Source organism: Anser anser (genome assembly GCF_964211835.1).
Source record: "Anser anser genome assembly, chromosome: Z".
Lineage (NCBI taxonomy): Eukaryota > Metazoa > Chordata > Aves > Anseriformes > Anatidae > Anser > Anser anser.
In genome coordinates, this window is record NC_139723.1 from 60,426,255 (window position 1) to 60,441,277 (window position 15,023).

General features: G+C 36.4%; 1 protein-coding gene and 1 long non-coding RNA gene across 4 annotated transcripts in view; one reads left to right on the top strand and one right to left on the bottom strand.

Moving 5' to 3' along the window:
• ZNF366 (zinc finger protein 366) overlaps positions 1–9,647 on the bottom strand; it is a 34,972-nt gene extending 25,325 nt beyond the window's left edge. Inside the window, exon 1 of one of the 3 annotated variants that reach the window (XM_083819261.1) lies at positions 9,489–9,647. In XM_083819261.1, the coding sequence (XP_083675387.1) occupies positions 9,489–9,550 (62 nt within the window). In that variant the 5' untranslated portion in view covers positions 9,551–9,647. Of the gene's footprint in view, positions 1–8,208; positions 9,444–9,488 lie in introns of those variants that run through there. The other 2 variants (XM_083819260.1, XM_083819259.1) reach the window with 2 other exon arrangements.
• The window catches only part of LOC310890344, an 80,113-nt gene that overhangs the window by 14,212 nt on the left and 50,878 nt on the right, over positions 1–15,023 (top strand). The gene's annotated exons all lie outside the window — the stretch shown is intronic.

Genomic DNA, 15,023 nt, shown 5'->3' on the forward strand with positions numbered 1-15,023 from the left:
GCCTCTGCCTTTATAAAGTATGCGAAGTCACTTTAATCACTGTTTATGGAAGTCCTATCAATTCATCCCTGTTTCCTATCTACTTCCATATCTGCCATTGCAAATTAAAATTGTGCATTTTGGCTGATGACAGGGATCCTAAGTATTAAATAGTTTTTCCTCTGGAAAGTTATCAAATTGCACTAATGAAGTTTTAGGATTTTTTTTTTTTCTGAATATCAGATATTATGAGACAGGGTGAACTGAATAACAAATACATAATATAAGCATAAAGAGAGATCTGCTGGTAAAATAGTAATATTGAACAAAGTGCTGAGTTCTTGAAAGCATAGTTTGGACAGAATCTTTCCACCTACAAAGCACAACCGTTATGTATGGTAGAGTGAAGCTGAGAAGAGAGAGCTTTACTGTAGTATTACCTCAAAACAAATAATGGATCTATGCAGAACACTCAAAATAAGAACGATCAAAAAAGCATGCCCTTCCATAACCCTCATGCTGTTGTGCTAGGGGTGTTGTTTTGAAAATAAACCTTTCACTAGCATTTATGACCTTTAAAAAGGAAATAGATTGAGCTTTCCTTCCTACTGGAGTCCCAGTGTTGTTATCACCTCTATGGAGGCCAGAGAGATGGTCTGGTCTCCTCCCACCTCTTTGTTATCTTGAAGGGTAGCTGAGGGGCACTTTCAGTCCTGGTTCTTCAAGCCAGCCCACTGGCATGCTTCCATGTCACTAGCAGTTAATGTATGAGAAAGCATCGGCACCTTCTGAATTCTGCATGTCATATGTGTAAAGCAACAGATACCTCAAAAAAGAAAGTAGCAGGTAAAATGTGTGCATATGCTTGGATAAAGGCAGAGGAAAAGCGTATAATATAGGAGAGCTTTCATACAAAGTTTCCAAAACAGGTTATATTTTTAATGAAAACTAGTTTTAATTAAACTTGGAGAATGTTGTTAGTCATCAGCAGGACCAAGATATTTTTATATTTATTTTTCTTTCAATTTGTTTCACACAGATCAAAATTCATAGTGAAACTGAAGGTTGATAAAGCAGTAATTATTGTGTGTTCCAGTAAGACACGCTTTATCCTACAAAAACTGAAAGAAGAGGATTTCATCCAGAAATTGACAGATATAGGAAAAATGTGTCTGCTACCAAACACTTCCCTTGGTGTCCAGTTCCTTAAAAGTAATTTCCCGATGATGCTTTCCTAGTCATTTAGTATAAATAGATTTGGTTTCAGTTGAAGTTCGAACAGACTTCTTGCTGGAAAAGCTGCTTTGTTGGGAAAAAAAAATATATTAATCTCTATTAAACTCTGCTAGATACTTCCAGTTAAAGTGGCTCAGTAGAGACTTAGCAATTTCCATCTGAACAGAAGTTTCAAGGAAATACAGCAAAAGAATTAGAGATGTGAGTGTCATTCCTAGGACACCATTGAGTTTATTCCATTGATACCCAAATAATAGTAGAGAACCCAAGAACCGTGGGCAATGAGACAGAGTTCAATATTATTCTTAAGGCAAATTACTGGGGCACTGGGAGGAACCTACTTGTGATATGTCTCCACTGTGATTAAGGAGCATTGTTTTCCAAATCTGTGTTAAAGCATTCAAACCATGCAGAACTAAAATATGTATTTATTGGTCAGAAAAAATCATCGTCATGTACATCTCACAATTGCATTCAAATGAGGGTTCATTATTTAAAATCTATTAAAATCAATTAAAAATCAATTTATTTTATTTTGTTTAATGAGCATTGTTCTTAGTTCTCAGTACAAAATTATATTTTTGACTATCATATGCCTCCAAGGAAGTAATTTAAGGTAACATCCCCTCTGGCTTTCCCTTCATCTGTGATGCTAAACTTGAATCTTCTCATTGCAAGAAGCAAATAGCAAGAAGCAAATGCTTTTTCCCTCTGATCCCCCAAAATTCATCCAGCATATAGCACTTAATTATTCTGTTAACTTTGAGAACATTTTAAAAATAAGAGCTAGTTTGCTGCCACATCTAAAGGAGATCTGAAATTTAAAACAAATTTTGTATAGCTTCTGTGATTTTGATCACTTGGAAAACAAGCCCCTGTGTAAATCAACTAAAAGGGAGAAATTCTTGAGGTTAATTATTTTAAACTGAAACAGATTTAAAATGCCAGTTTTACTGAATTCAATAAACTAGCATACGGAGTGGGAATGGCAGCTCAGACGTAGCCAAATGTCATCAGCAGATACTGGAACAGAGACTTGAGCTACAAACAAATAAAAAATTACTTTTTGCCAAAAAAAAAAAAAAGTCAACACTGATATTTGAAATGAACACTGAAGTTTGAGATATGAAATTTCCACTTTAACATTAATCCTTCACCATTCGTGATGACAAAGGCTTATTTTGGTTACCAACTCAATTCAGATTTTCATCACGAGAAAAAAAGAAACCAAAAATCCATTACACCAAAGTGACTCCAATATAACTCTCTCAATCCCTTCCTTGACATAAGCTTGAAACAAATCATTCTATTCAGAACTCTTATTCTTGAAAATCAAGCCAAGTGCCATGTACAATAAGCAGAAGATTTGAGAGGAACTTTTGTTGTATTTTAGTAGGAATGGCAAGTGAGTTCATTCTTACTAAATGTCAGGCAATGGGACAGGTACTGTGGGACAGTACCCAAGCGTAAACATTTATATGAACCACGTTGTGACTTGCTGGCCCAATCACATTCAGTGCCTTCCACTGAGTGCTTGTGCATGTTTGTTTGTTTTTTTTTTCTGTGTTTGATAGCAAACAAGCTAGTGAAAATCTCTGTAGTTGTTAAAGGGAATCCTGAGTCCTGATCACTTGCCTACAGAATCCAGCAGATTCTACTCAGTGACATTTCTTTATCTGTGGGTAGTGTTAGAAGGGTTTTCCTTTTTGTGGAACAGGAAAAAAGAAATTAACGTTTTTGAGATCAAAAGGCTTTGATTGCCTTTTTTTTTTTTTTTTTGGCACAGAGTATAGGAGATCTGGAGGAGGGGTCATCCAGCACCAATTCTCTAATGCAAGTGACTGCTTCCATAGCACCTTGACAAAACGCTACCAACAGACATATAACATCTCTGGGAACCTTGATGACTTCATAAACAGACATATAACTCTTCTGGGAACCTTGGTGACTTCATATTGTGAATGGAGCACTACACAGAAGATCGGTTTTGTCTAATATTCACACTGGTGCTATTTCTTGCTGTGATGTTACAGGAAAATAATATTTTCCTGCACATTTACTAATGGATAATTTTAGTTACAGATAACGTTATTTTAGTTACAGATAACGTTAAGAGCACATTTTGGTCTACTTATTTTTCCAGCAGTTTCTCTGTAGCTTTCTATAATTCCTATTACAAGACAACAGCAAATAGTAAACTCAGCCTAAAACAACATTGGGTCTTGAATAAAATCATATAATAACTTAAGTTGAAAGGGAACCAAAAGGATCATTTATTCCAACTCCTGGCTCCAGACAGAACCACCCAAAAATCAGACCATGTGTCTGAGAGCGTTGTCCAAATGCTTCTTGAAGTCTGGCAGGCTCTGTGCTGTGACCACTGCCCTGGGGAGCCTGTCCCAGTGCCCAAGCACCCTCCAGGTGCAGAACCTTTCCCTAACACCCAGCCTGACCCTCCCCTGTCCCAGCTCCATGCCGTTCCCTCGGGTCCTGTTGCTGTCCCAGAGAGCAGAGCTCAGCGCCTGCCCCTCCGCTCACCCTATCAATTTGGACTAATATAGGATGCTCTTCATGTCTTCTGAAATCTGCACCAGGGAAACAACCCAGCCTGGGCTTCAGCGTATCAGACAGTTCAAACAAGTTCTGCTGTTCCCTGGAAGCTGATGGATGCTCTAGAAACATGTCATCTCTTTTCTTTTCATTTCCTGATTTATTTTTTTAATTACACTTATTTCTAAATTCTTGTAAGAAAAAGTAGACAGGTAGAAAAATATTCCTCTACCTGGAATTGTTAAATGAAAGACACTCCCTTTTCAAACAGCAGTTTCAAATAATTTTCATCTGGAGGTGAAACAACAAGGGGATACTTGCTTTAGAAAGCACCTTAGAGAGACGACTAAACCTGAAATAGTAATTATAATCCACAATGTGTTTTTCCCAGATATCATTAGAGTGGGCTTATTTAAATTTGGTTTAAAATTAGCATATTGGATGTTATTAAGAGCACAGATTCTTTCCAGTTTCAAAAACCTTGTGAAATGTTTGTTTTTCAATCACGTATTTCCAAGAGGAATAGTAGCATATTCAGCATAGAGACTTCCACAAAGCAGAACGATTTTCATCACAGTAAAAGGAGTCTGAGTTACATTGCAATTCTGTCCGCAGAAGGCAAAAGTGTAAGTGGCTTTTGCACAGCTAGGAAATAGCAAGGAAGTGGTGAATGTCACTCCCAGCTAACACACTTGTGGCTTTTCTGAGCACCTAGTACCTGGCCCAGGAAGAATAAGCTGCTCCCTGATAAGAGGTGTAGACGTCTGATCCCATCCTAGAGACACTACACCTGCTTCTCTTAGCTCCTCCACCCTGTAAACACCATCCTGTGAAGTTCTGTCTATGCAGAGAAATTAAGTAGTTGCTATTCTTCACCAGGCCTCCAAACAGAGGAGTGAATAATTAATGCCTGCTTGCTGCACATTCACATCTCTCATAGTAAAACACCTAAAAATAAGAGGTGGAAATGTATGACCCTGCTCATATTGCTTTTAACTTCAGTTTAGTTGTACCTTTCCCTAATTCATTACAGAAAAGCAATGTTATCAAAGTCTGAGACTCAGTTTACCTTGTAGCTTTTTGTAATTAAATTAACCTTCAAATTCAACAAACATTTTCTTTTCTCGGTGTTCACTGATTTCTCATGTTTCTAAAAGGTATGAGGAACTGGAAAGCTGGATGCTTGCAGGTTTACTTTTTATGAATATTATACGTTTTCAGGAAACACACTTTTTGTCCTAAGTTGTTTCTTTTAAATCAAACCAAAATTCATACGCATGAATTCATGCAAATCCACAAAGTAGAAGGAAAATGTTTCTGTGCTTTTGCTTTCATAGTAGAAAAAGGAGGGGAGAGAAAGCAAGAATAATAGCTTTTTCTTTCTTTGATTCAAATAATTAATAGTGTGCCTTTCTAACATACAAAGCAAGAAACAAGGAATGAAAGTAAAAAAAAAAAAAAGGTATTCGTATAATTTCTTTTCATAACTTTCAAAGCATGAAAATATTTTCTTTTCATATCTGATTACTTAGCTTAACTGCTTCCAGTGTCATTGAAATTCTTTACAACACATTAAGTGTTGTTAGTTCAGAAGGAAAATGTATGCCTTATCAGGGTCAGGGTAACACCAGTATAAAACCATTCATTTTAGAAAAACAAGTCACAAAAATATTAATCTTAGTAGGAACTGAAACAAAGATTAAATAATATTTCTTACTGGGTCACTAGCATTTTATAAGCTAGGTAACAAGGTATGGTGCCTGTCATACCTTGCCCTTACCAAAAAAACAAACAAACAAGCAAAAAAACAGATATCCATCATGAAATTCAATGTATTTTTTAAGTAACAGATATTAACTTTATTAACTTAGACCTCTTCTTTGGGTGAATGTCTAAACATCATGCTTAAAATTCCACTGAAACTTTTACAGTGTTGGAGAAATGCAGTCTTAGTTTCAGAATATCAGTTTTCCAACAAGAAAGAGGATAGCCCTGAGTCACCTTAAATCTTCACATTGTCTCTATAATTCTTTCTTCCCCAAGTTCATTTTCAGTGGTCTTTGTGAATGTTAAAGTAAAATGGGGAAAAAACTGCATTTAGGAAGAAAATGTTCTTTTGCTTTTAATAGCTGGTATATTGAAAACATTTATTGAGGCATAAAATCAGTCCATCAGACTATAGTGGTCTACACAGCAGTTGTAAGATCTGTTTGAAAGAGTAGTTTGTCTTGTTAGATCTATTACTACTGAGGGACAGGCGTTAGTGCTGAGAAAGTATGAATCATTTCTGACCAACTAATAAGAGACATTTCCTTACAATTTGATTGACATGCATCCTTAAATCATCATCACACAAAAACCCTATTATCTTACGCAGCTTTTACTGCTTTTATCTGTCAGGGTAATATTCTACTGACATATCTGTGTGACTGGAGTGCTCCATTCAGATAGAGATGCCTTTCTGCTTCCTTGAGGCTTTGTAATATCAAAGATTAGAAACAGTAAGTGTTGTCTGGGATAATCCATACCCTTCCACCTCTGTATACAAGGCTTGTTTTGGGTTGCTACCGTGATTCATCTCTCTGTGGCTCTTCCATTCTAAATAATGCATGTCTGTCTGCCCTAAAAGAATCACCTAAAAGACATGCCAATAAGTGCATCTGTAGGATGTACGTGGTGCCTCTCTGTCCAGCTGTATCTGCCAGACACTGTTACAGCTTTTACCTGTGTGTTTGTTTGAAAGAATGAGAAATCAGTAAAAAATCATTAAAATTCAAAGATTAAAAACCTCCAGGTCAAAAATCTGTATTGGAGACTCCAAAATGTTACTGTGAGAGTAATTCAATGTCAGTATTATGCATCCAAAACACAAAGTCTCAACGTTTTTCACCATTCAATAATCTGTCCTAACTATAAGAGGAAAATTGATTTACTGAAAGGCTTCTCTCAATTTCTGTGCTTTTCACATCAGACCTGTTAACTTGGGATTTCCGTAGGCTAAAAATTCTTACCTTATCATTGCTGCCATCATTGATATAATAATTTTTTTTTTACTTATTTATCAGAACAAACAAAAATCTGCCTATATTTCCTTATAGTTGAGAAAAAATGATCTGGAAATAATGGTTTTATATAAGTATATGAGAAAATATTAAACAATAAGACATGCATACACTGAGTGACTTCTTACTTTTGTGTGCTATCTATATAGATATGGGTCTTAGCAATAGCAGTAATAAGATTTTAAGTAAAATAAACAAGAACATCTCTATTTTTATTCTTGGTTTATTGCTTCAATTAATTTTATTCTTTTTAATAGCATTGAGGTGAGTAACCAAAATTTCACAAACATTTCATTTGTACTAAGCTGGTGGTGGATCGTTACTCAAACTAGGCTCAGAATATACCCTTCTATGCTTGTAAATATCTGGAACATGTGGGATAAGGATAACACACCAGTCAAAAGTCTCTCTTCCTGACCCCTCCAGAAAGATAGTAGCAGTACAAACTACCATTATACTAAATCACGTTACAGTTATCCTAACAATAAAATACATAACACGCAAGCAAATAAGCTCCAAATGACTGAAGAAAAAGTATTATTTGAAGGAAAAAGAAACCTGAAACATGAAATCTAAGAATGAACTTAAAAGATCAGGGTTGATCTTCATTATCAAATTATTTATCTTTCCTATTAAAATGATCTTTCTGTATATTTATTTTTAGGGAATGGGCTTAGAAATGACATTATCTGCTCTTGCCCTCCTAATACGAACATGATTTAATGTATTTTATGTACTTCAGACAATCTCCTCCTTTTTACAGCCTCTCAGAGAATAAATGTATCACATGCATGGTCCTAATAAAGAATATATTAATGTTTCATATCTTCAAAACCAACATCTGTACCTAAATGCAGCAACTGGCTCTTACCTACAATGTAAACTGAACTTCTGAACTAATCAAATCAACACATAGAGCTGATTGCAATCTAGAATAACACTCTGCAGTTTGAGGAAAACACAACAGAGTAACACAGTGATTTCCAAATACAGAGCCTATATATTTTTGAATGTTTTGGCGATTATTCTATTTGCCACTGGAATTAAAAAGTGGGTGTCCAGGTGTTTGACATGTAACTGTCAAAACATCTGTCAATGCCCTCTACTTGATATGAATCAATACTAGCCAGGTAAAGCATAATCCCAGGTATGCTAAGGAGCAGACGTGGCAAGTGGTTTTCATGGCAAGATGTGGCATTTTCTTGCTACTAGCAGAGAATTCTCTGTGGGCTAAGTACCATCCAGTAAGCCTAACAACTGGTGCCAAAATAGTCCGAGCGAGACCAAATGCTGAGCTACCGCATTCGAGAAACAAATTATTTACACCTCCTGTGGCCGGATCCATCTAATGCTCCTAGAGTGAAGAGAATCTACAACTTACCCAGGAATCGGGCTGAATTTGGGGTAGATCATTCCTTCCTATGGAAAAACTTGCAGACAGACAGAGGGGGAAGAAAGTCTGTTCCACTCATTTGTTGAGCTAGGGGTGAGAGCAGAGGGCTGTCCCAGGATGGAAGCGCAGCCCAGGTGCCCCGGTGGGAGCAGGACCAGGTCCAGGACCAGCACCAGGAGCGGAACTGGGGCCGCTCAGGATGCCTGCCAGCCCTCTGCGATGCCTGCCCACCCGCTGTGATGCCTGCCCACCATTTGGGGCTGCGCTGTCTGGGCTCTGGGCATTCTGTGGAGGATCCTGCACTTCAGAGAGCTTGGGTCAGAAGATGACCAAGCTCTCCCTTCTGCAGAGAAATTATCACCTGCCCCCGTTCTCTCCCCACCACTGCATTCTGCATTTATAAAAGCATGGGGAGAGGATTTTCTCATCCAGTACTTGAAACATACTCTTGCATTCAATCACTCATTTTATGCTCTGCTTCTGATAGTTCTGCTACATTTATGCCTGACAAGAAAAACAAAAACAAAAACAAAAACCACCTATTTGTATCTACAACAATACAGATGACAAATAAGCAGACAACACCCGAATCCATTCTATTACTGATGCTAGCGATCAGCCTTGATGTTGTTACATACTGTGCAACATGAACTTTTTTTTTTTATGTGATAACCTGAAACTGTCTTAGCACATCTGAAATGTCACTGTTTCTAGACTATTCATATAGACGGATGAGTAGAGATAAACACATGGAATCATAAACACAATACATCTGAAGGAGAAAAAAAAAAAAACTACTCTCACTGTAGCACAGGTTGGTAGGTTGGCGCAGGCTTCAGGAGTGGCAGATGATATATGAAATACATCAATCTGCATGTGACACAGCTTCTCTCGTTATTCTAGCAATGGCCCAGTGAAGCTTGCTGAAACAGTCAGGGTAAAGTGAGTGAAGCCTGTAACAAGATTCTACTAGGAGAAGTCCTACATACAAAATACACAGCAGATTATATTATGAATATTATCAGCCTCACTGGAAAACATTTTCTTCCCTGCACTGATTAAAATGCATGTTATTATGACCAGTATCTAAAAAAACAGACTATAGACATCTGTAGAATTACTATATTGCTTGTCAATGCATATGATTATTATCTTCTTATCAGTTAAAGGTGTATATGATAAATGTCTTTTCTTATAAAAAGAAAAAAAATTATATATATATATATCACACTTCTAAAGAGTTAACCATAAAAGCATTTTTACTTAACTTACCAGTTGTTGAAGCTGGAAGGAATCTTACCCTAAATCTAAACTCTCTACCTGCTCTCATGTTGGTAATCTCTCTCTCTCTCTCTCTCTCCCTCTCCCCCCCTGTGCAGAGATTGCAGTAACTTAGAAAACTAGCAGGGACAGTGTTTCAAATGACTTAAGAAAGAGAACAGGAACAATCATTTCGTTCTCTTTTTTTCAGATGAGTACAGTACCTTCAGAAAGAAGGAAGGAAGGGAGGGGAGAGGAAGTCAACAACCCTTTGCTTTCCTGCAAAAAAAATAAGGAAACAGCAGATAGCAATCTCATTTTCTCTCAAACAAAATGTTTGGAAAAATAAATACAACCAAACCAAAAGGAATTCCTCAAGTATTATATCTGCATTATTGGCTTCATAAAACCTACTTTACAGCTTGTTATGTGCAACTGCATTAAAACAAATGAATTTCCGAAGTAGTGTCTAGGAATAAGATGCCCATATCTTATGCAGAACAACCAGTCATAAGTTTGCATAGACAATTCAGGCTTTTGCTTTAGACAAGGAGTGATCATACATGGAGCGATCATACGTGTATACACATATCTTGTTTTCACAGAGATATAAGTACAGATTTCCTAAATCCCCTCTTTACTGTGCTTGTAAGAAAATAGCAGGTTGAGTATTTACAGAACGCTGTCAGTTAAAATGGAAGATGGAGGGGACTGTGAAAATGGTACAAATCATAGCTTGCTATTGGAGTTGTAGTAACAGGTAATTTATCTCAAAGATTTGCAGTATATAGAAGGAATCCTGATTTATAAAAATACAACAAAACAGTATGTGCTGTGTTCTAGAACACATTTTTACTTTGCTTTGTTTTTTTCTTTCCCCATTAAACATATTTTGACAACCAGATACTGGCCAGCTGGCTGGAGTTATACTTGGGATAAGTTTAATCCATTATGTGGTTTTGTTTGTTTGTTTTCCCCCAGCTTTATCTATCATTTGAAATCCACTGGTAGGGAATAGATGTTCCCTTTTTCCCCTAATAATTTGTTGTCATTCTACTGTTCTTGCCATTAAACACCTTCACATTGTTGCCAGGACTCTGTTTTCAATTGGCATTGCAATGCAGTACCTAAGACAGTGCTGTTCATGAACGAGAAGCTCAGTGCTGAGTTCTGTGAAAGACGGTAAAACAAAAGGAAGGCCATTTCAAATGGCCCTCTCTTATAAATTGTGCATCCGGACTTCACTGTATGTTTAAAAGCTAGAGGAATGCTACTGAAGCAAACTGAGTTACAGCTGTAAATCTATGTTAATGGGAGGACAAGTTGGTACAATATCCCATGAAGATTATCATTTCTTTTTTGGTACAATTAGAAGAAGCTACAAATCATAGGAAGTATATCTTTGGCATCTGTGTTCCTTCATGCAGTTCTTGGTGTTATTTCCAGAAGACGTCTAGCAGCAACTTGAGGAGTCTTTCATTTCAGTATTCAGCAACCAAAAGCTTTGACTGTGAACATCAGCAGCTGACAGAGCAGTTCAGGTGCTATGGATGATCTCTGGACTTGCAGCATCACCAGTGTTTCCTGGTGTTGAGAGGTGAATAGTAAAAGCAAAAGAATGCAGTGTGCTAAAGGAATATCCTGTAAATGTACCTAATAATCCCTTAGGGAGAGAGTTCTAGTGCAAACCAAGTACAAGCAAAATAAAGGGGCACAGAAAGCCACCAAATTAATGGATCATGTTGTGAGGTCAGCCTAATAGATGAAAAAGTTTGATTTTGTTTGAAAGTAGTTTTCAATTGTCACCACGAATTCTTAAAGATGATAGCAGCTGCCAGCTTTTTAAAGTTTATTTTATTTACTTATTTGTCATGTGTTCCACGTTAATGAGACCCTGAAGACTGCCATCAGACATCTTTTTGTTTCTCTTTATTGGGAACACATTGCAGTTTAGTCAAAAACCTACAATGCCCAACCTAGTATTGTTCTCATATAAGTCACTGAGGGTATGTGACTTCATTGACACAGATGTCCCTTACTGAGACAGCAGGTATCACTTTATTGAGGATGGCAAGGCTAAGATGCTGAATGCAAGCATCCATGTTGCAGCTTCACCAGCTTATAAAGTGACTTTGATATCCTGATTGAAGGAGACCAAGAGCCCCGTACTTCATCAAGGAAAGCAGGAGATGTAAGGTCTTTGCTAATCTCATCACAGGATCCCACTCTCAGCAGCCTTTCCACCACCCAAATGTGGAGCTGCTTGTCTCCTTGGACGAGTGTTGTTGCTACTGTCTCATTTCATGCCTGGATGAAAGAGTAGGGTAAAGAAAAATTGTCTCCTCCTGGTAATCTTCCTTGAGAAATAGTGGTACACCAAGTGCTCAGGACATACCTAGTTGCTCCATCCAGTTCCAGGTAGACTAATCTTCCTTTCCAGGGTACAGATGTCGTAGTACTTGCTCTTCTGCCCATCTCTCACCACTGCTGCCATAAAAACACAGCTCAAAGAGGGAGATTGAAACTGGCATTTTCATGCCTTTATATACCTTGAAAGGTCATTCCATGCAATTCCTGACTCTGAAGAAACAAAATATGGCCAAAATCATTGGTATCTGAAGTCCTGCAAATAAGGTCACAATGGATAACTCTGTTTATACTATTTAACCAAATTTTAAGGGACAAGTTCATCTGTTTTTCAGAACATATTTCTGGAAGAAGTTTTATTATTATTTTTCCCACTGTGCTCTTACCAAAATGAATCCATGGACACAAATTCAGAAAAGTACAGCCCCAGCCTCAAAACAGACAAGTGAAAAATGTGAAGTGTAGATACTTCCCATGACCAGTAAACAGTCTTTGTAAGGCAGAGGAGTGGAGTAGAAAAAACATATTTGTGGTCGTGGTCATGGTCAGTCTGTATGATTATATTAGATCTTCAAACAGGCTAACCTCTATGATGTTAAGGATTTGATTATTTCTTTTTTCTTTTCTTCTTTTCTTTTTTTTTTTCTTTTCTTATTTATTTATTTATTCTCCAGTAGGGAATAAATTGTACTTTACAGGCTCTTTCCAATGGTGGCAGGGAAGCTTTCCTATATGCTTAAAGTAAGAACAAAATGAAACATGTTCAGCATGCTAACAAGAGTGAGGGAAGGTTTTCAAGCAGCACCCTTTGCACCACCATCCAGCACAGATAGCAGAGAATGCACAGGTAACTATAGCAGCAATAGCATTCTGTCTTATCCTGAGAAAATGAGACCAGAGGCAAAAACCAGAGACATTTACTGGTTTGCTTGATTGTTTTAGGACAACAACCTTATACATCTGAATTGTCTGTGAAAAAATTTGTATCTTCCTTCTGGACTATAGTATACCTGTAGCATTTTAACCAAGTAAAAATAATACTTAGAAATTAAAAAAAAAAAATCACTTAGAAATTAAAAAAAAAAGACTTAGAAATAAATAAAATAAAATAAAATAAAATAAAATAAAATAAAATAAAATAAAATAAAATAAAATAAAATAAAATAAAATAAAATAAAATAAAATAAAATAAAATAAAATAAAATAAAATAAAATAAATAAATAAATGAAAGACACCTAATTGTTTTCCATATGTCACTCTCTGCTTTGTCTTCTTGTCTTCTTTTCTGCAGTGAACGTTTACTGTTCAGGAACAAGCTGATAGAATGCTAATGAGATCAGAGATGTGCTGAGATGAATCTAAAGGACTCCCTTTCTGTGCTGCAGGATGAAGAAAGTGGCTCTGCTTATCAATACTCAGCCTAGCTCTAGTTACCAATAACCCCTAGTTAACAATATTCAGTTACTGTATTGCCATTTGTTGTATTGCTTTGCATTAAGCCTGCATACATTGTTATGGAATTATGCATTCCCTTTTTTTTTGTTTTTTTCAATTGTGAAATTATTATAGTTATACTGCATTTCATTTAGTTTCTTGGATTAGAAAATATTACACAACTAACTGTCTTTCATGATCATGGTATGATCAGAGTATTCTCACAACTATATGTTTGTACAGATAGATTTAACACTGTCATCTAAATATTTTTGATTTTTGAATTGTAATATCTAATCAACACTTTAATGAGCATTTGCAGACTATAACTTTTGGACAAACCATATTTGTCAGTTTTCTGGGGGACAGAACATGGAAATTTGTATTAAAAATTATTAAAGAGTTTCCTGGCAATAGATACCTTACTATAATTTAAAGTGGTCTTTATAACTCATCCCGGGCAAACTCATTTCTGGTAAATGACATTGGCTGCAGTCATTTAAAAGCATGCTTTTCTTGTACCTTGTATGCAATCATCACAAAAACCTTTATTAAAACAATACCATCAAAAGTTATTTCAAAACAAGATGGTATGATTGAGAGGATGTGTTTTCATCTTTTAACGCAAATAAATTTATGTTTGCAGGATTGTGACCCTTATTCTGGTCAACAGTACACAAGAACTTGGCTTTGGTCAACATATTTGAATTTGGCATCATGTGTAAAGATATATAACATGGAAATTTGCCAAAGAACCAGCTAAATATTTTGGTAGTTCTCAGAGCTGGCAATTTGACAACAGTAAAGGCTGCATTTTGTCTTTAGATTAGGAGATTAATGCAGTCTTTCCTGCTGATATTACTTGTTCAAGGGTGTTCATTTACTCTAATGTCCATTAAGTGTATTGTAACACCTGAAATTACTCAACATGTTTACAAGCTCAGACTCAGCGAGTGGTGTTGTAAAATATGTTGCTCTTCGGAAACTTCTGAAAATATCAAGAAAAGTTTGTTAGCATGTTTTTTCCTGTGCATTGATGCTTGTTAACTCCTATAATACAACAGTATTTCATCTGGAAGCCTGACGGTACATTTCAAAATGAATTTGAAAAGCATATGAATTTACCTAATATTTGTGATTAGTCTGCAATTGCAGCCTTTTTCATTTCAGATATTTCACTCATCATCAGACCTGTCTAGTGTACTTTCTTTATCTTATATGAAATAGAATGGTAGTAATTTTTGAAAGATATCTTTGTCCTTTAGTTTGTAATATTTTTCCTAAGTATTCAATGGCCAGACTTTGCTATAGCTGAAGTGCTGTGAGTACTTCAAAAATGCCATTTCTGGAAGTAAAATAGAGCAAAATTCTGAAAACCCACCACTACTTCTACCAAGCAGTGCATTTCTGATTTATAGCTGTTAGGCTGTAGATCCAGGAAAATTCTTGGGAAAACTGTATTGCACACTTGAATGAATGATGATAAATTGTGTCTCTAAGCCTTTTAATATTTTTGTGCTTTAGAGGAAGAAAGATTCCTTCAATTTTGTGTTTAGGTTGAGGGTTGGAGGTATTTGGTTGGATGGTTTGGGTTTGGGTTTTCTCGCATTTTGTGGTTTTTGTTCCCTGTGGAAAATACTAGGCAGAGAAAACACTGTTCCCCTGCAGTCCTTTTTCATTGAATGTTCCCACTGACTGCTGTAAGATTTCTTCATAGCTGAAGATAATTGTGTTAGGTCCC